This window comes from Lepus europaeus, chromosome 5 (genome assembly GCF_033115175.1).
Source record: "Lepus europaeus isolate LE1 chromosome 5, mLepTim1.pri, whole genome shotgun sequence".
Classification (NCBI taxonomy): domain Eukaryota; kingdom Metazoa; phylum Chordata; class Mammalia; order Lagomorpha; family Leporidae; genus Lepus; species Lepus europaeus.
In genome coordinates this window covers 121,676,418-121,701,580 of record NC_084831.1, presented here as the reverse complement: position 1 = coordinate 121,701,580, position 25,163 = coordinate 121,676,418, and the positions used below count along the sequence as shown (strand labels likewise).

Genomic DNA, 25,163 nt, shown 5'->3' with positions numbered 1-25,163 from the left:
TCCCGTGGCTGTTCTTAGCTGTGGCTGTCTCCTGTTCGGTCTTACAGCAGGAAGCTTGGAGACTAACGCTTTTTGAACTATTGCTTTGTGCCAGCCACTGTCACGAGTGCTTTATGTATTAGGTAACGTAATCCTTACAAGGCAGCTGATAATAATACTCCCATTTTAGAGTTGGGCAGACTGGGACATAAGGAGGTGAGATATTTTGCCTAGAGTCACATCGCTGGCTAGAGTAGAGCTAGGATTTGAACCCAGGCAGTGTGGTTCCTAGTCTGCTGTCTTAACCACTTTGCTAAACAGACAGCTCCTTCAGCAGAATCCAGGAGCATTTACAGCTGAGCAACTCAGTAGCCCCCTCTACTTGCCCATACCCCATAATTCCAAAGCAGAATTTTTTTTAAAAATTTTTTTATGTATTTGAAAGGCAGAGAGAGGCGGAGAGACAAAGAGAAGGAGAGAGAAGACTTCCATTTGTTGGCTCAACGCAACCGCCAGAGCTGAGCCGGAGCCAGGGGCTTCTTCCTGGTCTCCCAAGCAGGTGCAGGGGCCCAAGCACTTGGGCCTTCTTCCACTGCTTTCCTAGGCCGTGGCAGAGAGCTGGATCAGAAGTGGAGCAGCTGGGACTTGAACCAGTGCCCAAATAGGATGCCGGCACTGCAGGCCACGGCTCTACCCACTACGTCATAGTGTCTGCCCCCCAAAAAAAGCATTTTATGCTAAGAATGCCTTTCTTATATGTCAGAAGTATTAGCCCTCTTATAGCATAATAATAATAATCATTCATTCATTCATGTTGTTTATTGAATGCTCACTGTATTCCAAGCTTGCCTAGCAGTTATTTCATTTCATCCTCACAACAGTCCTCTGAGGTAGCTGCTGCTAAAATCTCCATTTTATTAACATAGTAACTGAAGCTTTATTTATTTATTTATTTATTTTTAAACAGTTATTTTATATGGAAGGCAGAGTTACAGAGAGGGAGGGAGAGACAGAGAGAGATCTTCCATCCACAGGTTCACTCCCCAAATGGTCTCAACCACTGGAGCTGGGCCAGGCTGAAGCCAGGATCCTGGAGCTTCCTCTAGGTCTCCCAGATGGGTGCAGGAGCCCAAGCACTTGGGCCATCTTCTGCTGTTTTCCCATGCACATTAGCAGAGAGCTGGATCAGAAGTGGAGCAGCCAGAACTTGAACCAGTGCCCATATAGGATGCCAGCATTGCAGGCAGCGGCTTAACCTGCTATGCCACAGAACCGGGCCCTAACTGAAACTTTAAAAATTTAGATAATTTGCCCAAGTCCCAGTTTATAAGACAACGGCAGTGTTAAGACCCTAGATTTCCGGCCTGTCGTCCCAGCCTGCACTCATTGCACCGGGAGAGCCTACCGGGATGTAATTGCTGTTTGTGGCAGGATAACTTTTTGTTGTGGTGGGCTGACCTGTGTGTTGTGCAGCATCTAGCAGCACTCACTGGTGGCAGGCAGACACGTGGCCATCATTGCCCGAGGCCCCCGGTGGGGGTGCTGCTCTGTCAGGATGGAGAGTGTGTTTGTCTTGTTTTGTACAGAGCTCGGCCATAACCTTTCCTTGTTTCCCCACTGCTCACCCTCTGGCTTTTCCTCCAGAGTCCTGTCCCAGTCTTGTAGGAGGACCGTGGGCCGTGCACATCTCTCAGGGGCTGTTTGCCTGTATTTTCCTGCAGGGCTGTGGTGGAGGCTGTGCATCGACTTGATCTCATCCTTTGCAACAAAACCGCTTATCAAGAAGTGTTCAAGCCGGAGAACATTAGCCTGAGGAACAAGTAAGCCGAGGCTGCAGCACAGGGCCTCACTGGTTCCCTGCCCGTGTCCCCCAGACACGCCGCCTCTCCCCTCCCCTCACAGTAACCTTGGCAGGCGATAAAGGCCCCAACCTTCCTCAGAAAGGAGACAGGGACCACTCTCTCCTTGTGCAGCGTCCAGAATCGACACGCTGGTGGCACATGGATGGCATTTGAGTCAGAGGAGCTGGCCACCCTGCATAACAAAAGGAAACACAGAGGGGAGAAAAGGCAGATAAGGGCTCCAGTGGTTAGGGCTCCAGTTGGGATGCCAGGTCCCATGTTAGAGTGCCTGGGTTTGATCCCTGGCTCTGGCTCCTGACTCCAGCTTCTTGCTGACGTGGTCCCTGGGAGGTAGTGGTGATGACTTGGGTGGTTCTTGCCACCCACATGAGAGAGGCCTGGGTTGAGATCCTGGCTCCCAGCTTTAGCCTGGCCCAGTCCAGGCAGTTGTAGGCATCCAGGAAGTGAACAGGAGGTGGAGGCATTCTTTCTCTCTGTGCCTGTCAAATAATTTGTTTGTTGTTTCAAAAGGCAGAGAAAGAGAACAAAGGGTGCAGGGGGAAAATGAAGTTGGTTTTTTTTTTTAAGATTTATTTGTTTATTTTGAAAGAGTTACAGAGAGAGAGAGGTCTTCCATCTGCTGGTTCATTCCCCGGTTGGCCACAATGGCCAGTGCTGAGCCAGGCAGAAGCCAGGAGCTTCTTCTGGATCCTCCTTGTGGGTAGCAGGGCCCCAGGTAGTTGGGCCATCATCCGCTACTTTCCCAGGCCATTAGCAGGGAGCTGCATTGGAAGTGGAGCAGCCGGGACTCGAACCAGCACCCGTATGGGGTGCCAGTGTCACAGGAGGCAGCTTTACCTGCTGTGCCACAGTGCTGGCCCATTAAAACTCTCACTGCCTTCTCCTTGTCTTTCGGGGCTCCTGCTGCCTTCCTAGACGTCTTTTGTCCTGGGGGCACATTGACCCTGGATGCTTCCTGGGACAGAGATTGTTGGTGGAGTGTGGCACATGCCTCCTTGCCCTCAGTTCTCGTGTCCACACCAGGGGCTGGGCATCTCTCTCATGCTTCCTCATACGCTCCCAGGCTGCGTGAGCTCTGCGTCAAGCTTATGTTCCTGCACCCAGTGGACTATGGGAGGAAGGCTGAGGAGCTTCTGTGGAGAAAGGTGTACTATGAAGTTATCCAGCTTATCAAGACTAACAAAAAGGTAAGGTGAGGTCCAGGTCCTAGAACTTGGGAAGTAGGTTCTTCATGCCTCTCTCTAAAGAGGGGGCGCTAAGGGAGAAGAGAGCTGGGGAATTAGGTCCAGAGCATGGTTGGAGGTAGGGGGATTGAGAAAAAGGTGACAAAAAGGAGGGCAGGAGTCGGTCAGAATTAGGATTGGAGAAGGAGGGGAGCCTGGACCCACATGGGGCAACCAGATCTGCAGGGGTGGGGAGAGCATGTGAGTGAGGGGAGGTGCGGAATACAGTGCAGAGCCAGGACGGTAAGGTGACTTTCTCAGTGAGGTAAACAGTGGGACAATGAGCTCATCGCTTAGCCAGTCCTCTTCCTGTCCCCACCTCCAGCACATCCACAGCCGGAGCACTTTGGAATGTGCCTACAGGACTCACCTGGTCGCTGGCATTGGCTTCTACCAGCATCTCCTTCTCTACATCCAGTCCCACTACCAGCTCGAACTGCAGTGCTGCATCGACTGGACCCACGTCACCGACCCCCTCATAGGTCAGTGAGAGCCGCCCGGTGGACTCGAGGAGGAGGTTCTCACGCCTCGACCCCTGACCTTCTTAGCCCTCAGGGTTCTTGTAGCTGGAGACCCAGCAGCCAAGTTTGTGGACTGACGCAGAGGCAGGGGGAGATAAGAGGATCCAGAGCAGGTCCGCACTGGAAGATGCCAGAGATAACATTTCTGTTCTTCTCCCAGTTGAGTTTGGCCAGACCCTTGAAATCTTTTGACTTTACCAGTTGTTTCCCAGTATTTGATGATGGAAGTATTGAAATCTTCAGAAACGCTGGGAAAACTGTGGACAGTTTTAGAGCTGGTGCAGATCCTTTCCAGCCAACTGAGGCGCTGGCAGCTACAGCTTTACCTCCTTTTCAGGCTGCTGATTTTCTCTTCAGTTCAGCTGCCCTTTAGAGCCCCTTCCTTGCTCTCTGTGCCCCTACCCCTCACCAGGACAGACATCCTGTGTTAGGGGAGGAAGTGTGTCCTTGCCACCATGTGGCGCCTCTTTCTGGTCAGCAGCAGAAGCCCTGTGCTGTATGCACTTGGAAGCATTGTTTAACAAAGCAGGGGTTGGCATTGTGGTGCAGAGGCTTAAGCTGCCACCTAGGATGCTGGCATCCCTTATCAGGGCACCATTCAAGTCCTGGCTGCCCGGCTTCCAATCCAGCTCCCTGCTAATGTGCCCGGGCCCCTGCCACCCATGTAGGAGACCTGAATGGAGTTCGTTTTCTCCCTTCTGCCAACTACAGAGCATCTATAGGAAGCTGCAAAGGGCACTGCCCGACCCGGCAGAGAGGCTTGTGAAGGGCAGGGGGTTGTAGGTTAGTCTCTGCAGCCAGGTTACTTGTTGAGTCCTGGCTGTGCCGCTTAACAGCTGTGTGACGTTGGTTCTCTCAACTGTGAAATGGGAATATTAAGAGTAACTCCTCCGTGGGGTCGCTGTGTGGGTGAGTTAAGTTGCTTCTGGAGAGCACTCAGAGTGGGATCTGGTCCATGGGAAACTGCCTCCCAGAGAGCTCCAGTTCTCTCAGCTGAAGCTAACAGGCTGCGTGGCTGAGGGGAGAGATGCCAGCCCAGGCGTATGGGCCTTGGCCGTTCCCAGTCCTCGGGCAAGGCAGGCTTGCTGGTCTCTCTCAGACTCTCCAGGAGGCATTTTCCCTCTGTGGACCTCCGCTAGACTGAGGCCAGGGGCATTTGCCTTGGCCTTGTTCACATTCTGTTCTTCCTGGACAACTCAGTTCTCTGTCTTCGCCTGAACTTTGTCCCTTTTCATCTAGGTAGAGCCTACCCAGGTACGTATCTGTCCTGACACTTGTGTGTCGTGGCTCCGTCCTTTCTGGAAAGTCTCCTGTGGGGACCTTTCAGGTGATCTTCCCAGGGTGCTGTTCTAGGCTGAACAGTTCCTGCCTGTCTCGGGCATGAGTCCTGTGGGCCCTTGTGTCTCCCTGTGTCCTGGATGAGTGTCTCCTGTACCCCGGAAAACGGTGTCCCACACTGGCTCTGGATTCTTGAGCTCCTTCCTCTCCCTAGGAGAGGTGTTTCCCACGGGTAGAAAGGCGAGGAATGGCACCTAACTCCCTCTTTCCCTCGCAGGATGCAAGAAGCCAGTGTCTGCCTCAGGGAAGGAGATGGACTGGGCGCAGATGGCGTGCCACCGATGTCTGGTGTACCTGGGAGATCTGTGTAAGAGCTGCACTGTCACTTTGTTCTGGGCTACAGGACAGGCCACTTCATTGCTGCCACCACCCTTTCTTTCTTTCTTTCTTTCTTTCTTTCTTTTTTTTTTTTTTTTTTTTTTTTTTGACAGGCAGAGTGGATAGAGAGAGAGAGAGAGAGAGAAAGGTCTTCCTTTTTGCCATTGGTTCACCCTCCAGTGGCTGCTGCGGCCGGCGCATTGCGCTGATTTGAAGCCAGGAGCCAGGTGCTTCTCCTGGTCTCCCATGCGGGTGCAGGGCCCAAGCACTTGGGCCATCCTCCACTGCCTTCCCAGGCCATAGCAGAGAGCTGGTCTGGAAGAGGGGCAACCGGGATAGAATCCAGCACCCCAACTGGGACTAGAACCCCGTGTGCCGGCGCCGCAATGCAGAGGATTAGCCTGTTGAGCCACGGCGCCGGCCCACCCTTTCTTTAGGAGTGGTTTGGTCTCTGGTAACTTTTCCCTGTGGTCTGCTGATAGACTTCTGTGAGTTAGAGACATTCCATGAATGGGGGGAGAAGGGAAATGTGTTTGAGCTCTGAGAAAGGGTAAGTCTGTTTCAGTAGCCGATTAGGAAGATTCTAATGTATCTTTCTCCTTGGAGGGTTTCTTTTATTCTTGTGGACTCCTAGAACAGGAAGTTCAGTAGGCCAGTAGTTGAAGTCAGTCACTGGTGGTGGTGGTGGGGGCTTACATGCCTGACAGATGTCGCTGAGGGCTGAGAAGTGCTCTCTTGCTTTATAGCCCCGAGTCTCTGTTCCTCCTTAGGCTGCTGCTGTGTGGCTGCTGGGCCTGGGCTTTTATTGACCTAAGGCTCCTTTCCCACCTCCAGCCACTCCTGGACCCCTCATGGGCAGGGTGTGTGGAGAGTCAGCTGCCCTTGTCACACAGAGCAGCTTGTCATTAGGAAAGTCTTTAGAATCAAGTGGTTATGTTGCAGAGCCAAATAGCAGGGGTCTTGGCCAGCGAGTATATGTGCTGTAGCCCCCCTCATTAGGAAGAAATCATCAGGAGGAGCCTGTTTACTTTTCAGACACTAAGTGTTCTTACATTTTGAAGCTGCTAGCAGGAAGAGAGAGTTGAACAGTTTGCTCATAGTCGTGCAGATTTGGGACTGTGCCAGGGCCCAGCACCCTGCCTCCTAGCTCAGGTACCTTCCTCCCAGGCTCTTGTTACAGCTGCTCAGAGCGCATTCCCAGTGGAAGGGGGAGGGTTTCCTTAAACACGGACTCATCACATTTTCCTTCCTCCTCTCTTTGGCACAGCGCGGTATCAGAATGAATTAGCCGGTGTAGACACTGAGCTGCTAGCTGAGAGGTTTTACTACCAAGCCCTGTCAGTGGCTCCCCAGATTGGTAAGTAGACTCCGACTTGGGCTTCATTTTCCAAGAGGGAGATGAGGCTGTTGAGCTGGCAGGCAGGTCCTACCTCCTCCAGGCCGCCTACCCCCGGGTCTCTCCTGCTTCTCCCTGGTGGTACATCCTCCCCTCGTAACCCAGGCTCAGGAGATGGTGGAAGGGAAGAGAGGCGGGAGAGTCAGAAGGGAAGGAAGAGAGAAGTTGGCTTCCTGGCCCCCAGGGTCTCTGGAGAAAGAGGAGACCATGCTTAAGCTGCCCACAGAGGAGGTGCGGCGAGAGAAGGGATGTGGCTCTGAGACAGGAGAGAAGGGGATTGGCCTGTGGAAGGAACACTGGGGTCCGCATCCGGGCTGGGATGGAGGGGCGAGCTCTGGAAACTGCCAGCGCAGGGACCCCCGGCACACCCGGCAGAAGCCGGCGGGTAGGCAGCGAGGAGCGCTCAGTCATCCCCTGGAGGAGCGAGGGGAAGCGGCTCACTCGACACAGCTGTTCTCCCAAGCGCTCTGATGCTTAGCTTACTCTTAGCTTACAGTTGGGCCTGGCAGCTCTGAACCAGGCTTGTGGCCTCAGACTGTGTGAATTCTCTTTCTCTGCAGGAATGCCCTTCAACCAGCTGGGCACGCTTGCAGGCAGCAAGTACTACAACGTAGAAGCCATGTATTGCTACCTGCGCTGGTAAGTGTTTTGCTCTTTCCCTAGCCCTGCTTTTAAGTGTCTGTCACTCCTGCTTTGTTTTCTGTCCTCTCTTCCTCCCTTTGCCAGCTCCTGGCTGACATAGGTAGAAGAATGTAAGACGGAGGGGTCCCTTCACTCGGGGAGACCCTGACGTAGCCCTGCTGCTTTCCACGTGACTTCGTCAGCACTTGCATAGCTAAGACAGCTGTCCGCTGTCAGGCAGAATACAGCATTGCTACTTTCTGAAGAAAGATATAAACTTGATATAGTTGATCAAATATTTCCAGAGTGGCCACTGACAAGAAGTCTATAACTTCAGTATCTTTTGTTGTTTTTAAAGATTTATTTATTTGAAATGCGGAGTTATAGAGAGGGAGGGAGAGAGACTTCCTCTGCTGGTTCACTCCCCAAATGACCCAGTGGCCAGAGCTGGGCCAGGCTAAAGTAAGGAACCTGGAACTCCAACTGAGTCTCCCATGTGGGTGACAGGAACCCAAGTACTTGGGCTATTTTCCACTGCCTTCCCAGGTGCATTAGCAGGGACCTGGATTGGAAGCAGAGCAGCTGGGCTTGAAAAGGTGTTCATATGGGATGCTGGCGTTGCAGGCAGTGGCTTAACCCTGAAATGGGCCACACTGAAGCCAGAAGTCAGGAACTCTATACAGTCTCCCTGTGGGTAGCAGGGACCCGACCACTGAAGCCATCACTGGCTGCCTCCCAGGGTTTGCATCAGCAGGAAGCTGGAATCAGGAGCAAAGACGGAATCCAGACCTAGATGGTCGGATATGGACGTAGGTTTTCCAAGTAGCCAGGCCAAATGCCTGCAGGCTTCAGTGTCTCAGTGCGCTGACACAGGCCAGCATGGTGGTACAGCAGGTTAAACTCCCTCCTGTGGCACTGGAGTCCTCTGTGAGCGCCAGTTGGAGTCCTGGCTGCCCCACTTGTGATCCAGCTCCCTGTGAACACATGTTGGAAGCCGTAGCCAGATGGCCTGAGTGCTTGGGCTCCTGCCATCCATGTGGAGACCCAAAGGGAGTTCTAGGCTCCTGGCTCCAACGCGCCCCAGCCCTAGCTGTTGCAGCCACTTGGGGAATGGACCAGTGAATGGACGGTCTCTCTCTATAATTCTTGCCTTTCAAGTAAAATAATTTTTTTTTTTAAAGATTTTATTTATTTATTTGATAGGTAGAGTTACAGAGAGAGAGGCAGAGGCATAGAGAGAGAGGTCTTCCATCAGCTGGCTCACTCCCCAGATGGCCACCACGGCTGGAGCTGTGCTGATCTGAAGCCAGGAGCCAGGAGCTTCCTCCAGGTCTCCCACATGGGTGCAGGGGCCCAAAGACTTAGGCCATCCTCCACTGCTTTCCCAGGCCATAGCAGAGAACTGGATCAGAAGTGGAGCAGCAGGGACTTGAACTGGTGCCCATATGGGATTCTGGCACTGCAGGCAGCGGTTTTACCCGCTACACCACAGCACTGGCCCCATAACTTAATTTTTGAAAAAAAATTTATTTTGGGGGTTGGTGCTGTGGTGTAGTGGGTAAAGCCACCTCCTGCAGTGCCAGCATCCCATATGGGTGCCGGTTCAAGTCCCGGCTGCTCTACTTCCAGTGCAGCTCTGCTTTGGCCTGGGAAATCAGTGGAATATGGCCCAAATTCTTGGACCCCTGCACCCATGTGGGAGACCCGGAGGAAGCTCTTGGCTCCTGGCCTCTGATTGACACAGCTCTGGCAGTTGCGGCCATTTGGGGAGTGAACCAGTAGATGGAAGAACTCTCTCTGCCTCTGCCTCTCTGTAACTCTGCCTTTTAAATAAAATAAATCTTTTTTTTTTTTTTAAAGATTCAAAAACAAAAAAAAAGATTTATTTATTTTTGGAAGATTTACATGGAGAGAGTGAGAGACAGAGATCTTTTTTAAAAAATATTTTATTTCTTTTGAGAGGTATAATTACAGGCAGAGAGAGGGAGAGACAGAGAGAGGACTTACATCTACTAGTTCACTCCCCAAATGACCACAGTGGCCAAAACTGGGTCAATCTGAAGCCAGGAGCTTCTTCCAAGTCTCCCATGTGGGTGCAGGGGCCCAAACATTTGGGCCATCTTCCATTGCTTTCCCAGGCCACAGCAGAGAGCTGGATCGGAAGAGGAGCAGCCAGGACATGAACTGGTGTCCTTGTGGGATTCCAGCGCCACAGGCGGAGGCTTAGCCCACTATGCCACAGCACTGGCTGTCAAGTAAATTCATTTTTTAAAAATGTGCTGACACAGCCTGGAAGGACCAGTCTAGCAGTGGGGTGGGTCATTGCTTTCCTAGGTCTGATCCCCAGCTCTTAGAGTAGAAACAAATGTTTCAGGTTACTCAGAGTTGACTAGTCTGGAGCACACTTTTAAAAAAGATTTATTTATTGGAGCCGGCACTGTTGTTTAGCCAATAAAGCTGCTGCCTGCAGTGTCAGCATCCCATATGGGCGCCGGTTCCAGTCCTGACTGCTCCACTTCCGATCCCAGCCCTCTGCTATTGCCTGGGAAAGCAGCGGAAGGTGACCCAAGTGCTTGGGCCCTCTACACCCATGTAGGAGACCTGGAAGAAGCTCCTGGTTTCTGGCTCCTGGCTTCGGATCGGCCCAGCTTTGGCCATTTAGGGAGTGAACCAGCAGATGGAAGACCTCCCTCTACCTGTGCCTCTGCCTCTCTAACTCTGCTTTTGAAAGATTTACATGGAGAAAGGGAGAGACAGAGAGAATCTTTATATATATATATATATATATATATATATATATATATATATATATATATATATTTTAATTTTTATTTTTTTTTAATTTTTGACAGGCAGAGTGGACAGTGAGAGAGAGAGACAGAGAGAAAGGTCTTCCTTTGCCGTTGGTTCACCCTCCAATGGCCGCCACAGCCAGCACACTGCTGCCGGCACACCACGCTGATCCGAAGCCAGGAGCCAGGTCCTTCTCCTGGTCTCCCATGGGGTGCAGGGCCCAAGCACTTGGGCCATCCTCCACTGCCTTCCCGGGCCACAGCAGAGAGCTGGCCTGGAAGAGGGGCAACCGGGACAGAATCTGGCGCCCCGACTGGGACTAGAACCCGGTGTGCCAGCACCACAAGGCGGAGGATTAGCCTGTTGAGCCACAGTGCCGGCCCAAAAATATATTTTATTTTTCTATTTTGAGAGGTAGAGTTACAGACAGAGAGAGGGAGAGACAGAGAGAGCAGACTTCCATTCACTAGTTCACGCTCCAAATGGCTGCAGTGGCTTAAGCTGGGCCGATCAGAAGCCAGGAGCTTCTTCCAGGTCTTCCACTGGCACCCATATGGGATGCAGGTGTCACAGGCAGAGGCTTTAGCCCACTACACCACAGCGCCAGCCCCGAGAGAGTTCTTCCATCTGCTAGTTCTCTCCCCAGATGGCTGCAACAGCCAGTGCTAAGCCAGGCCAAAGTCAGGGGCCAGAAGCTTCTTCCAGTCTCCCATATGGGTGGCGTGTGGCAGGGGCCATCTTCTGCTGCTTTTTCCAGGCCATTAGCAGGGAGAGGGATTGGAAGTGGAGCAGCCGGGACACAAACCAGCATCTATATGAGATGTTGGTGTTGTAGGTGATGGCTTTACCCACTGTGCCACAATGCTGGCCCTTCAAATAATGAATCTTTAAAAAAAAAAAAAAAAAAAGTTGATTAGTCTCAGGGTACTGTGTAACCGTGAACAAATGCGTATGAGATTGATAAAACCAGAAAGCTGTCACAGAATTATGATGAGCTGCCCAGAAAGCTCACTGGTGTAACATAATCAGAAGCCAGAGCCGCAGTGTTCTCAGGAGAGTTGGCATGCTGAGCTGGCCTGCAAACACAGGGACAGGGTGCTCTTCAGAGCTTAAGTGGCTGAGTGCCAACCTGTATTCACATCATAAAGGAGTTATATACCTCATTCTACTTTAAAATTCCCTTTGCTGTGTTCCTTTATTTACCTACCTGGTCCAGGAAATCTGTTCCCTCTGCTAACAAAGTGTTAGCCCTTTTCAATAGTGCAGACTGGCCTCCTGTTCCTATAAGGCTGCTCATTCTATTTTTGTTTGTTTTTGCTTTTGCTTTTTTTTTTTTTTTTTTAAGACTTATTTTATTTATTTGAAAGACTTACAGAGAGATAGAGACAGAGAGAGAGAGGTCTTCCATCTGCTGGTTCACTCCCCAGATGGCCGCAATGGCCGGAGCTGCACCAATCCGAAGCCAGGAGCCAGGAGCCTCCTCCAGGTCTCCCGTGTGGGTTCAGGGGCCCAAGGACTTGGGCCATCCTCCACTGCTATCCCAGGCCATAGCAGAGAGCTGGATTGGAAGTGGAGCAGCTGGGACTAGAACCAGCGCCCATAAAGGATGCCGGCACTTCAGGCCAGGCATCAGTGCCAGCCCCTGATTTTGCTTTTTAAAGATTTGTTTATTTGAAAGGCAGAGTTACAGAGAAGCACAGGCAAAGGGATCTTTCATCTACTGGTTTACTCCCCAAATGGCTGCAACAGCCAGAGCTGAGCTAGACTGAAGCCAGGAGCCAGGAACTTCTTCCACGTCTCCCACATGGGTGCAGGGGACCAAGCGCTTGTGCCATTTTCTGTTGCTTTTCCAGACGCATCAGCAGGGAGCTGGATTGGAAGTGGAGCAGCCAAGACTCCCAGCTTGCACCCATATCGGGTGCTGGCATTGCAGGCAGCAGCTTTACCTGCCATGCCACAATGTTGATCCCCGTAGGTCACTTCTAAAAGAGAGTCAAGTATGTCCAAGTTTGGGGGCTGCCCACTTGAGGACCTGCTCTATGCTGGAACAGTTCTGTCTCATAGTTGTGGGTTAGGGCAGGGCTTGAGTGGGTGGTTCCTCTCCCAGTGGCATTGTCTAGGGCCAGTCATTGGACTTAGCTGGTTTGGAGGTCTGTTACATCTGGTGAGTTGGGCCATTTGGGCTTCTCCATGTGATTTCCTTTGCATGTACTTCTCAGGTTAACAGTAGTGGTTCAGGGTTCCAACAGTGGACGGTGTGATCTAGGAGACCTTGAAAATAGGATCTTGCAGTTTCCTAAAGCTTGGGCTTGGACCCAAGCAGTCACCTGTATGGTATGGTATTGGTAAAAGCCCTTGCACAGGCCGGCACCACAGCTCAATAGGCTAATCCTCTGCCTGCGGAGCCGGCACACCGGGTTCTAGTCCCGGTTGGGGCGCTGGATTCTGTCCCAGTTGCTCCTCTTCCAGTCCAGCTCTCTGCTGTGTCCAGGGAGTGCAGTGGAGGATGGCCCAAGTTCTTGGGCCCTGCACCCGCATGGGAGACCAGGAGGAGGCACCTGGCTCCTGGCTTCGGATCAGCGTGGTGTGCCGGCCGCAGTGGCCCATTGCGGGGGTGAACCAACGGAAAAGGAAGACCTTTCTCTCTGTCTCTCTCACTGTCCACTCTGCCTGTCAGAAAAAAAAAAAAAAAAAAAAAAAGCCCTTGCACAAACTTTCCTCTCTACCACAGTATTTTTTTTTTTTTTTAAGATTTATTTATTTATTTGAAAGAGTTACACAGAGAGAGGCGAGGCAGAGAGAGAGAGAAAGAGGTCTTCCATCTGATGGTTTACTCCCCAATCTGGCCGCAATGGCCAGAGCTGCACTGATCAGGAGCCAGGAGCTTCTTCCAGATTTCCCATGAGAGTGCAGGGGCCCAAAGATTTGGGCCATCCTCTACTGCTTTCCCAGGCCGTGGCAGAGAGCTGGATTGGAAGTGGAGCAGCAGGGACTTGAACTGGTGCCCATTTGAGATACCGGCACTGCAGGCGGTAGCTTTACCTGCTATGCCACAGCTCCAGCCCCAATATGTTTTTCTTCTTTAAGGTTTAATTGAAAGAGTTAGAGAGAGAGAGAGAGAGAGAGAGAGATCTTTCATCTGCTGGATCACTCCCCAAATAGCTGCAATGGCTGGGGCTGGGCCAGGCTGAAACCAGGAGTCGGGAGCTTCTTCCAGGTCTCCCACATGGGTACAGGGGCCCAAGCACTTGGGCCATCCTCCGCTGCCTTCCCAGGTGCATTAGCAGGGAGCTGGATTAGAAGTGGAGTAGCCTGGTTTTGAACCAGGGATGCCGATGTCACAGGCAGCGGGCTTTTCCCACTATGCCACAGTGTTGGCCCTTTACAGTCGCTTTTAATCGTTACAACGTTTTTGGGAGTGGGTATTTGACCTAGCAGTTAAAATGCCTGTGTTCCTCCCACTAGGAGAACCTGGGGTCAGCATTTGCCTTCCGCTCCCAACTCCAGCTTCCTGCTGATGCAGAGCCTCGAAGTAGCAGTGATGACTCCAGTAGTTGGGGCCCTGCCATCCATATGAGAGATCTGGATTGAGTTCCTGACTCCGGGCCTCAGCCTAACCCGCCTAGCCCAGGCCTTTGGGAGCATTTAAGAGTGAACCAGCAGATAGGAACTTTCTCTGTGTCTAACTCTCAAAAAAAATTTTTTTTAATTGTTTTTGGTAAAAAATACAGTCATGTAGCATTGAGGTTCCTGGTTTTATGGTGAGACACTTGGGTCACTTGGCATATCAGCTTGTGCCCTCGGGCAACATGGTCCTTCCACAGGCTCGCCTTTCTCTTCTGGAAGTGTGGGCCATGGCCGAGCTGGGCCAGGCCAGACTGAAGCCAGGAGCCTGGAACTCCATCTGGGTCTCCCACTTGGGGAGCTTGGGTCATCTGCTGCCTTCTCAACTGTATTAGCCAGGAGCTGGGTGTGAGGTGGAGCACCCAGGGCTCAAACTGGCACTCTGATACGGGATACTGCACTGCGGCGTTGGGCCCTATTATTATTTATTCTCATGACAGACATACAGATGCAGACTGAGGGAGCTTCCACCTGCTGGTTCACTCCCCAAATGCCCACAACGGCCAGAACTGGACCAGGCGGACGCTAGCAGCCTAACACTCAGTTTGGGTCTCCCATGTGGGTGGCAGAGTCCCAAGTACTTGAGCCACTTGCTGCCTCCCAGGGTGTACATTACCCAGGAAGCTGGAATCAAAAGCAGAGACGGAACTCAAACCTAGGCACTCTGATAGAGGGGGTGTGAGTGTCCCAGGTGGCATTTGAACCACATCAAACCCCCATTTGTGTTTGGACGGGTGTTGGGAAGATTATCTGAGAAGTGCATGTAAGTGTGCTTGCACATAGTGGGTGCTTGTTCAAGTCCACCTGTTAAAAAGTGCTGCATGCGGCTGGCGCCGTGGCTCAACAGGCTAATCCTCTGCCTTGCGGCACCGGCACACCGGGTTCTAGTCCCGGTTGGGGCACCGGATTCTATCCCGGTTGCCCCTCTTCCAGGCCAGCTCTCTGCTATGGAAGGCAGTGGAGGATGGCCCAAGTGCTTGGGCCCTGCACCCCATGGGAGACCAGGAGAAGCACCTGGCTCCTGGCTTTGGATCAGCGCGGTGCGCTGGCCGCAGCAGCCATTGGAGGGTGAAGCAACAGCAAAAAGGAAGACCTTTCTCTCTCTCTCTCTCTCTCACTATTCACTCTGCCTATCAAAAAAAAAAAAAAAAAAAAAAAAGTGCTGCATGCTTAAAAACGGATGAAGAAAAATGTGTTTACTAAGTTAGCTCTGTGACAGAGTAGAACTGGTTGTCCCTTTCTTAGTGTAGAGGAGAGAGCTATCATCTCTGCCTTGATTGGTTGGAAGTCACATGTGTGTATTTTATCAGGCAAAGCAGCTGGCGTGGCTCTCACCCTGCTTACGTACAAGGAGGTGAGGCAGGGGAAAGCTGGTTACCAGGCTGCTTTTCCCTAAAGTCCCAGCAGAGTGACAGAGCTCAGTAGCTCACTGCCGTCTCTCCTTCAGCATCCAGTCGGAAGTGTCCTTTGAAGGAGCCTATGGGAACCTCAAGCGGCTGTACGACAAGGCAGCCAAAATGTACCACCAGCTGAAGAAGTGTGAGACCCGGAAACTGTCCCCCAGCAGGAAGCGGTGCGTGGGGCCTGTGGAGGGGAGGGTGTTTCTCGGGTGCCGCAGTAGGGCCACTGGGATTCTGGAGCCACTGAGCACCTACTTTGGGCGCCTCTCGTTTCAGAGGTAAGGACATCAAGAGGCTGCTGGTGAACTTCATGTACCTGCAGAGCCTCCTGCAGCCCAAGAGCAGGTGAGTGGAAGAGAGCGAGAGTAAGAAGTGGGTCATGTGATCCCCTGCTCTGGTGGTTTCTTTACAGAGGGGCCTTGAAAGTAGGGCCTGCTAAATTCTGTCCCCTCTGGGAACTCCTCTAGCCAGTTGGTCCTTTCTTGGCCTCCCTCACTGTTTGCCCAAGGGTTCTGTGTCCATCCTCCTCCTCCTAGCAGCTCATCCTCGGGCACCCACTGGGTGGTTGATAGATGTTGGAGAAGCAGTGACTAAATGGGAGCCCCAGCCACACCCCTCCCCAGGTTGTTGATCTGCTTTGGAGGTCAGCCCAGCTGCGCTCCCCTGCCGCTGTCTTTGAAGTCTTCCCGAGGGCTTCCATAGTCTTTTCTCTGAGTCTTGTATTCCCAGCTGTTTGCTTCCCCCAGCCTCTCTCACTGACCTTCCTGGTTCCTCCTGCCCTTCTGTAGCTCCGTGGACTCAGAGCTGACCTCGCTGTGCCAGTCGGTCCTGGAAGACTTCAACCTCTGTCTCTTCTACCTGCCCTCCTCGCCCAACCTCAGCCTGGCCAGTGAGGACGAGGAGGAGTATGAGAGTGGATATGCCTTCCTCCCGGACCTTCTCATCTTTCAGATGGTCATCATCTGCCTTATGGGGGTGCACAGCTTGAAGCGAGCAGGTAACCTTGCCCAGGCCGGTTGTTCTCCCCCACTGGCCCTTAGGATTCTCATCCCCTAGTCTGCAGTTCTGTATTCATAAACTTCCTTCCACCAGCAGCCTCGGCACTACCTGTGTCGTTTCTTGGCCACAGGACAATACAGACCAAGGAGCCCACCCTGAAGGAGCTCCTGGTGAATGAGCAAAGGCAACAGCATGTTCCATCCATTTCCTCCTTATTTACCGCACCCTCTGCCCACCTGGCCCCCAGTACACACACCCTTGGTCAAGGGTCAGGGATCGTAGCTGATGATCCAGACAGAATTCAGGGCAGCACTTAGGCGGTTCTGGAAGCCTTCCTGGCAGGAGTGTATGTCAGGCAAGAAAGGGAAGAAGGGGCAGGGCCGGACATGAAGGTGCTTGGGTTTGGAGGGGAGCCTCAGCGCCAAGGGGGGTGAGATGGGAGTAGGGCACATGGTTACATGAGGAAGCCTTGGGGGAGGGGACTGTACATTCCATGATACAGAAACCCATGAATTGTTTTTCCTAAGATTTATTTATTTATTTGTATATTTATTTGAAAGAGTTACAAAGAGGCAGAGATAGAGCGAGGTCTTCCATCATTCCCCAGATGGCTACCATGGCCAGAGCTGGGCTGATCCAAAGCCAGGAGCCAGGAGCTTCTTCCAGGTCTCCCACACAGGTGCAGGGGCCCAAGGACTTGGGCCATCTTCTACTGCTTTCCCAGGCCATAGCAGAGAGCTGGATAAGAAGTAGAGGAGCCGGGATTCTAACCGGCGCCCATCTGGGATGCTGGCACTGCAGACTGGAGCTTTAGCCACTGCACCACAGCACCAGTCCCTATTGAAATCTTTTGTATCTTAGCAGAAGCTTTGAGGGGTAGTTGGATCCCTGTAAGAATTGAGAACAGGTGAAATGGGGCTGACATTGATGGGGCCTATTCCTTATCAGGGCCGTAGGCCCTAACGCCTGGTTTTCCTGGCTTCAGGATCCAAGCAGTACAGCGCAGCCATTGCCTTCACCTTGGCCCTGTTCTCCCACCTCGTCAATCATGTCAACATACGGCTGCAGGCGGAGCTGGAGGAGGGCGAGAACCCTGTCCCGGCTTTCCAGAGCGATGGCACAGGTGGGAGAATGGGAGGTGGGGGTCGGAACTGGAAACGTTGGCATGGGGTGGTGATGCTGGAGGTCACAGTCCAGCTTGTAGGCTTTGGTCTTTCCCTGGGCTCCGCTTGACCTTCCTCTTTCCCTAGATGAACCGGAATCTAAGGAACCCCTGGAAAAAGAAGAGGAGCCAGAACCTGAGCCTCCTTCCCCTGCCCCACAAGCGGAGGAGGGCAGAAAGAGCCGGAAGTTCTCCCGCCTCTCCTGCCTCCGCCGCCGCCGCCACCCGCCCAAAGCCGGCGATGACAGTGACCTGAGTGAGGGCTTCGAATCGGATTCAAGCCATGACTCGGCCCGGGCCAGCGAGGGCTCAGACAGTGGCTCTGACAAGAGTCTTGAAGGTGGGGGCACAGCCTTTGATGCTGAGACAGACTCGGAGATGAACAGCCAGGAGTCCCGATCCGACCTGGAAGACATGGAGGATGAGGAGGGGACACGGTCCCCAGCCCCGGAGCCCCCTCGGGCCAGATCAGAGGCTCCCGAGTCCCTCAACGGCCCACTCGGCCCCAGCGAGGCAAGCATTGCCAGCAACCTGCAAGCCATGTCCACCCAGATGTTCCAGACCAAGCGCTGCTTCCGCCTGGCACCCACCTTCAGCAACCTGCTCCTGCAGCCCAACACCGATGCACATGCCTTGGCGAGCCGTGGGCCTTGTGTCAACGGGGATGTGGAGAAGCCTGCAGAGCCAGGTACTGGCCTCTCTGCGTCCTGCTCCGGCTTCCCCTCCATGCTGCAGGCCCTCACCTGAGAGGAACCGCCTCCTCTCTCTGAGTGGTGCCTTGCCTCTTCCCTTGCTGCCTTACCTGTGGCCCTCGGCCTCTCATGGAGCCCAAACTTTTTTCCCTCTTGCTCACTTCTTCATTCCCAGATCCCAACCCATTTCTTGGTCTTCCTCTTCTCCCACTCCACCCCGCCTTGTGAGGTCAGGACTCCATCCCCACACGAATGCTGGGGCCAATCCCAGGCCCTCCAGGGCTCCTGGGAGCTAGAGAACCAGCTCCCTCCACCCCCACCCCTCCAAAGGCAGGTGGATTAGAGTGCAGCTTCTCTCCTGAGGACCTTCTGTGCACAGGGAGCACTAGAGCAGCGGCAGCAGCGGCGTCTGTGTGCTCGCTCCACCAGGCGCGGCTGGGCTGTTCTAAGGTGTTGTCCTATTGGACTTTCCCAACATGCTTGTCGCAGTCATCATCTATCTATCTATCTATATCTATCTATATATATATTTAGATTGATTTCTTTATTTGAAAGATAGAGTTACAGAGAGAGAGAGACAGACAGACAGAAATCTTCTTCTACTGGTTCACTCCCCAAATGGCCCCAACAGCCAGAGCTGGGCCAGACCAGAGCCAGGAACCAGAGCCGCCCTGGGTTTCCCACATGGGTGCAGGGGCCCAAGTGCTTGGGCCATCCTCCGCTGCTCTCCCAGGCCACTAGCAGGAGACTGGATGGGACATGGAGCAGCTGGGACCCCAGCCAGTGCTCATTGGCAGTGCCAGTGTCACAGGCTGCTTTACCTGCTTCACCACAGCACCAGCCCTGGTGTGAGACTGAGAAGGCCAGGTGACATTGGCCTCCAGTGGCTCTCTCCACCTGGGCAGCTTCTGGCCTTCCTCACTCTGGTGTGCTTTGTTTGTTGACTTGTCTGTCTCCCTAGCTAGGCTAGGTGCCCCTTTAGGGCACAAGATAAGTCTGCCTTACCTATTGCTGTGTCCCTAGTGCCTAACACAGTGCCTGGCACATAGGTTAAGACATTTTGAATGAATGGAAGCAATGAGGAAGCTGTTACTCAGGTGAAGTGACCCACCCAGGGTTCTGACTTACAAAGTAGAAGAGCTGGGAGTGGAGAGTGATTCTTTTAACGTTGCGCCCCCTTGCTTTTCTCTCCTGCCTGCCTGTCAGCACACAGCAGGCCCTTCCTGACTGAGCAGATGGAATAGCTGTAGACTAGCGTCACAGGTTAGCTCGAGTCAGAAGGAGCCACACCTGAAAGACGCCAGGCTGTAGGTGTGGAGCAGGTGGGCCTCACCTGGTGAGCAGAGCAGAGGGCCGACGGAATCCCCCACCTCTCATGTCTGAACTCGGGACAGCCAGGCAGGGTGGGGCGTGCTGCTTGTAGAGAGCTGAGGCCTTGGCCGCGCGCCTCTTGGTTGTTCCAGTTCTCTCTCATGTCCTCGTCCCCAGCCTCCGAAGAAGGCTCCGAGTCGGAGGGGAGCGAGTCCAGTGGGCGTTCCTGTCGGAACGAGCGCAGCGTCCAGGAGAAGCTGCAGGTGCTGATGGCCGAAGGCCTGCTTCCCGCCGTGAAGGTCTTCCTGGACTGGCTGCGCACCAACCCCGACCTCATCATCGTGTGTGCGCAGGTGCGGCCTGGGCAGGGCCCGGGGTGTCGGGGGAGGGCATGGGCCCGGCGGGTGGGGCCTAGGAATGTAGCACCTGCCTGTGCTGGGCACTGAATCATTTTTGTAGGGAAAGGTGAGACTGTCACAGCGAGAGCTGCTTCTCTGGCTCTGGCTCCCACCTGTGGGCATGAGGCCCAGCCTTGGGGCAGTGTCAGTGCTCACACGAACCAGGGGTCCAGGGGAGGGGAGGCAGGGGGGTTCTGGGCACAGATCAGCCCCGGGAGAGCTGGGGGAGCACGTGGTCTGAGGCTGTGGCTGCCTTCTCTTCCTTCTCAGACCCAGTCTCGAGCCTTTGGTTCCTCTCATTCGACTGTTTTCTCCCAGCAGCACCTTGCCCTGCTGTGGAAGACCGTGTTCTGCCAGTCACCCCTTTGTCTAGATGTGAGAGTACAGGTCATGGCAGACAGGCCCCTGGGTGTGTGCTGACTGCGTTGTTAGTCACAGAGGAGGTGCCAGGTCACACCCTGAGAGGTCCGGCGTGGGCGTGCGGCGGGGCTCCGTGGATGAGCCCACCACTGCCCGCCCGCACGTGCGGTGAGCTGGGGAGGTCCAGCCAGGCTGTGGGATCCCCCGAGCCCTCACAGGACAGAGCCTGCACTTCCCCAGTCCTCTGTGAGCTCCTCGACCCCTTTATTAACCTGTCTGTCAAGTCCTGTCCCTGACCGCCGCCTTCTTCCCTCTCTCTCCTCAGAGCTCCCAGAGCCTCTGGAACCGCCTGTCCGTGTTGCTGAATCTGCTGCCAGCTGCTGGCGAACTTCAGGAGTCTGGTGAGTTGGTCCCTGGCACTCCCCTGCCTTGTCCCCTCACTGGCTCCGCTGAGCCCATCCCCCTCCTGGTAACCCATCCCTTAGGGTAAGGAGGTTAATGGAATTCACTGCCCAGCCTCCAGAGCACACAGCAGCCTTTGTGTGCTGTGAGCCTCTCGGGTTTCCAGCCCAACACTGCCCCACTGTGGGCAGGTGGCCCGGTCCCAGGGAGTGTGCTCCCCGGGGAAGGCAGAGTGAGAGGAGCCTGGGACCCGGACCCAGTCGCTGTCATGCTCACTGAGCACTGACCTTGACCTTCTGCTTCACATCCTCCTGCCACCTTCTGTGGAAAACTCCACCTTCTCCGGCTCTTTGAAACAAAGCGACACTGGTCATCTAGAGCCCCTCCTCTCGCTTCCATCCCAGTGTCACTGTCCCTCCTGCCAGGGAGCCGTCTTGGCCTGCACACTCCAGCTCTGCTCCTCCATGCTTCCTGCCGGGCCATCCAGAGCTCTGCCGGGCAGGCCCAGGGGCGGCTGTCTCTCTCCATCGCTCCCTCCATCTCCTTCTTGCACCTTTGGGGCAGGCATTTCACCCAGTGGTTAAGGTGCCCACATCCCATTTTGGAATGCCTGGATTTGAGTTCCTGGCTTCAGCTCCCAATTCCAGCTTTGTGCCAGTGTAGACCCTGGGAGGCAGCAGCAGGTGATGGCTCAAGTAATTGGGCCCCTGGTACCCCATGTGGGAGACCTGGATTGAGTGCCTAGCTCCTGGCTCTGCCTGGCCCAGTCCTGGCTGCTTCTGGCTTTTGGGGAGTGAAAGCACTCTCTGTCCATCTGTGTCTTTCTCTTTCTGCCTCTTGAATAATTTTTTAAAAAGAAAAACAAAAAAAATTCTCTCCCACCTTTTGTCCTAGAGGTATGGCCTGTCTCATCAGCCAGGTAATTCCCAGAGGGAAGAGCTGTGTCCCTGTGCCTGGGGGCTCCCACGGGCCAGGTGATCTGATGTGTCCTTTTTCTGCCCAGGCCTGGGTCTGTGTCCTGAGGTCCAGGATCTGCTCGAGGCTTGTGAACTGCCTGAGCTTCCCTCCAGCCTGCTGCTGCCAGAGGACATGGCCCTCCGTAACCTGCCTCCGCTGCGGGCTGCGCACACGCGCTTCAGCTTCGACACGGACCGGCCCCTGCTCAGCGTCCTAGAGGAGGTGAGGAGCTTGCTCGTCGTGCCTGGTGCTGAGTGGCACGCAGGGCTGGAGTGGGGAGGCGTGGAGCGGGCAGCAGCCCCTCCCATGCCCACGGCCGCAGCCTGTCCTTCCTCGCCTGGCAGGATGCGCTCCTCGACACCATTGTCAAATGGCCCCTTCCCCCTTTTCTCCCTTCTATAAAGGACGGAAAAGTGAGCTCTCAGGGCTTTGGAATCTATCAGCCCCTTTTCTAACTCTGGGCCCCACCTTCTCTGGGCTGCACGTCTGACAATCAGAGAAGAGCTGGAGGGGAGCGTGGTGCCCACTCAGTCCAGACTCTGGGGTAGCCCTGGAGTCTGCTCCCACACGGGCCCTCTGGGGGAGCAGCGGGAAGCCAGAGCAGCCAGGCTGCAGTCTCTTATTTAGGGTCTGGAAGCCATGTTTATTTGGGGGAAGAAGGGTTTTACTGACAAGAAGGATATCTAAGAAAGCATTGATCTGCTCCCGTCCCCTGGTTGCTCGCATGCAGAGCTGAGGTCCAGGGCAGGGAGGGCCTCCGCACCCAGGTCTCTCCGCCAGCCCCGTGCTCTTTCTCTTGGAAGTCGAGTTGGGTTCCCTGCCCCTCCTGGGGTGTCTTCGCCCTACCTGCTCATTCCTTTCAGGCAGCAGGAGGCTCTGGGCCTCCCTGCTCCTCTTTCCCACCCCCCAAACCACAGCCTTTCCTCCAAGGAGCCCTTGTTGCCCTGCAGCAGGGCCAACAGGGAGCGGGGAGTCCTGGCGGCCAGGGTGGGCACAGGGCCCTGCTGAGCTGGCTGCTCCTGTGTCTCCCGCAGTCGGTGGTGCGCGTCTGCTGCATCCGCAGCTTTGGGCACTTCGTCGCCCGCCTGCAAGGCAGCATCCTGCAGTTCAACCCCGAGGTGGGCATCTTCGTCAGCATCGCCCAGTCCGAGCAGGAGAGCCTGCTGCAGCAGGCCCAGGCCCAGTTCCGCATGGTGAGTAGGCCTTCCTCCCCAGGCTCACTGAGAAACCAGGCCAGTGGGCCCTGCACATGGTGGTCCTCACCTGAAGAGGTGGGGGCTGGGGAGAGGAAGCCCAGGGCTGGGACTGAAGCAGTGCGGCTCAGGGCCTTTGCCCAGACTGACTTGGGGTAGCGGCCATCCTGTCACCCCCTGCTGTTTCCCTTGTTGATTATGTGGGAACAGATGGACTCAACGATCCGGGGTTTGGGACGATGGCGTGGGGCTGCACTTGCTGGCGCCTGCACATCGGCTCCTGCAGCGTGGGTTCTCAGCAGAGGCTCCTTCCTTCCCTTCCCTGAGAGAGGGCTGAAGGCCGAAGCGGGGAAGGGAGTGGAGGGCTATGGGTTGGGGTGCCACGCAGGAGCCCTCCCGTCCCAGATCTGGTCTGTCCCACAGGGTAGCAAATGGCCGGTGGCGCCTCGTCACATGGCCGTCCATCCCACAGATCCTCCCTGAGGCGGCTGTGTCGCAGCAGTGAGTGGTTCTTTCTCTGTGGGGCCGGCAGCCTGGGCGTGTCCTCCCTGAGCTCAGTGGCACCGGTATTGGTGTCTGGAATGAGAAGTATGACCGTGTGTCCCAGGAAGCCCCAGGGTGTCGTCTTCAGCCCAGGCCCAGGCCCGCCCCCGTTCCTGGAGACATTGTGCTTGGCTGGGGAGGGGCCGTGCTCTCCAGAAACTCCCTTCCTAGCTGTCGCGAAAACAAGCAGAGTTGGTAAAAAAACAAGCCTTTTGTGTTAAGGCTTTTATTGCTGCTACATGGGGGAAACACAGGAGGTTACAAAAATAATTATGGGGAAGTTACGCAGCTTCAAAAAATGTTCAAGTTTTCGCAGGCATTTCCTCTAGCTGAAGGCTCCTGGGGGGAGGGCGCACCTGCAGGAGCCCCGCGGAGACCTCCAGTGGCACCCAGGTCCCGGGCTTCAACCCCAGAGGGCTTCCTGGAAGGAGCTTCCCTGCAGGCCGGGTGGGCGCAGGGAGCTGCTGTGCCTGCTGTGTGCGGCCGAAGGGTCTGCCTGGGGCGGGGCCCCGTTTTCCTGGGAGGTGAGGAACACACAGGCCCACACCTGCCTGGACTCCTGGGCTTGTGCAGTCAGACCCTTAGAGAGAGGACGGCTCTCCTCGCCCGGCACCACGGGGGCCCCATGCACCTGTGCTGGTTCTCTGGGGATTCACACGAGTGCCCCAGCCCCGTCTCTGGAACATGGGGCCTCACAGCTGCACTTTTAGCCTAAAAGTAAGACTCGTGGGCTGGACCCGTGCAGCGGGAAGAGGGAGGTTTGTCCACGGTTCTCCCTTCACGGTTTGCCTGCGGGGTTGGGAGGAAGTGGCCCACACCTGGGCTTCTGCTTCCGCCTCTCCTTTCCCAGCAGGGCTCCCTCGGTGACAGCCCAGCTCCTTGTTGTACAGGACACTCTGGAAGCAGGGGTGGCGGGATCTTGCATGATTGCGCTTCTCCAAGGGAAGGAGCCGGGAGCGGCACAAACTCTGGAGTGGTGGCGGCCTTCCTGGTCACTGCTCTCCCACTAACGTGCGTTTTCTCTCCAAGATCCAGCCCCGCGCCCACGTTACATTAGTTCTCAGTCTCCTCCAGTCTGTGACGGTTCCTCCCTCTGTCCTCGCCTTTCATCACCTTGGCACTTTTTCAAAGATTTATTTATTTATTTGAAAGGCAGAGTTACAGAGGCAGAGGCAGACACAGAGAGAGAGGTCTTCCATCCACTGGTTCACTCCCCAGATGGCTGCCATGGCCGGAGCTGTGCCAATCCAAAGCCAGGAGTTTCTTCTGGGCTTCTCACATGGGTGCAGGGGCCCGAGGACTTGGGCTGCCTTCTGCTTTCCCAGGCCATAGCAGAGAGCTAGATCAGAAGTGGAGCAGTCAGGACTCGAACCAGTGCCCACCTGGGATGCTGGTACTGCAGGCAGCTTTTACCCGCTACACCACCGCAGGCGTTGGCACGTTTGAAGAGTACTGGTCAGGTACTTTGCAGAGTGACCCTCTGCTGGGGTTCCTCTGTGGTCACCCCACGTTTAGAGCAAGGTTACTGCTTGAAGCCGTCAGTGGCTCCCCACAGTCCCCGGGGTAGAGTCCTGTCCTCTCTGGTGCTCTTTCATGGAGGGAAGTGAACTTGAATCCTCATCCCTCCTCTGGCAGAGCAGGCTGGGGGACGTGGAGTCCCGGAAGGCAGAGGGAAGCCACAGCCGCACTGCAGACAGGGCCCGCTGGTGGCATTGCCCTCAGCAAGGCTGCTTGGCTGCAGCCGGAGACGGACAGGGAGCAGTGAGTGGTTGTCCCGTGGCCGAGCGGACACGCTGGCTCGGTCTGGGGCTGTGCAGTACGCAGGGAGCTGCGAGGGTTCGTGTGCCGTGGAGGAGGAACAGCCGGCAGGACGGGGAAGCTGGGCAAGGGCGGCCTCAGAGCTTTCCACTCGGCCGGCAGAGAAGCAGGTTGGGAGGGAAGACAGGGCCGCCGCACGGGCAGCTGGGCTGAGTGGACACACGGGGAACACATGGCCAAGGGGACAGCCCGGGAAGGCAGGGCGTGCACAGCTGGCGGAGCAGAGCAGGGAGCAAGCCCTGAGGCACCGCCA

The 25,163-nt window shown here is 54.9% G+C and overlaps 1 protein-coding gene across 1 annotated transcript in view; it reads left to right on the top strand.

Moving 5' to 3' along the window:
• Nucleotides 1-25,163, top strand: part of SMG5 (SMG5 nonsense mediated mRNA decay factor) — a 31,698-nt gene that overhangs the window by 2,845 nt on the left and 3,690 nt on the right. Inside the window, exons 2-16 of the mRNA XM_062192484.1 lie at nucleotides 1,701-1,799; nucleotides 2,905-3,028; nucleotides 3,390-3,546; nucleotides 5,141-5,230; nucleotides 6,509-6,598; nucleotides 7,198-7,276; nucleotides 15,123-15,248; nucleotides 15,352-15,420; nucleotides 15,864-16,072; nucleotides 17,060-17,197; nucleotides 17,325-17,924; nucleotides 19,417-19,592; nucleotides 20,323-20,398; nucleotides 21,403-21,578; nucleotides 22,391-22,549. Coding sequence (XP_062048468.1) covers nucleotides 1,701-1,799; nucleotides 2,905-3,028; nucleotides 3,390-3,546; nucleotides 5,141-5,230; nucleotides 6,509-6,598; nucleotides 7,198-7,276; nucleotides 15,123-15,248; nucleotides 15,352-15,420; nucleotides 15,864-16,072; nucleotides 17,060-17,197; nucleotides 17,325-17,924; nucleotides 19,417-19,592; nucleotides 20,323-20,398; nucleotides 21,403-21,578; nucleotides 22,391-22,549 — 2,368 coding nt within the window. The remainder of the gene's footprint in view (nucleotides 1-1,700; nucleotides 1,800-2,904; nucleotides 3,029-3,389; nucleotides 3,547-5,140; nucleotides 5,231-6,508; nucleotides 6,599-7,197; nucleotides 7,277-15,122; nucleotides 15,249-15,351; nucleotides 15,421-15,863; nucleotides 16,073-17,059; nucleotides 17,198-17,324; nucleotides 17,925-19,416; nucleotides 19,593-20,322; nucleotides 20,399-21,402; nucleotides 21,579-22,390; nucleotides 22,550-25,163) is intronic.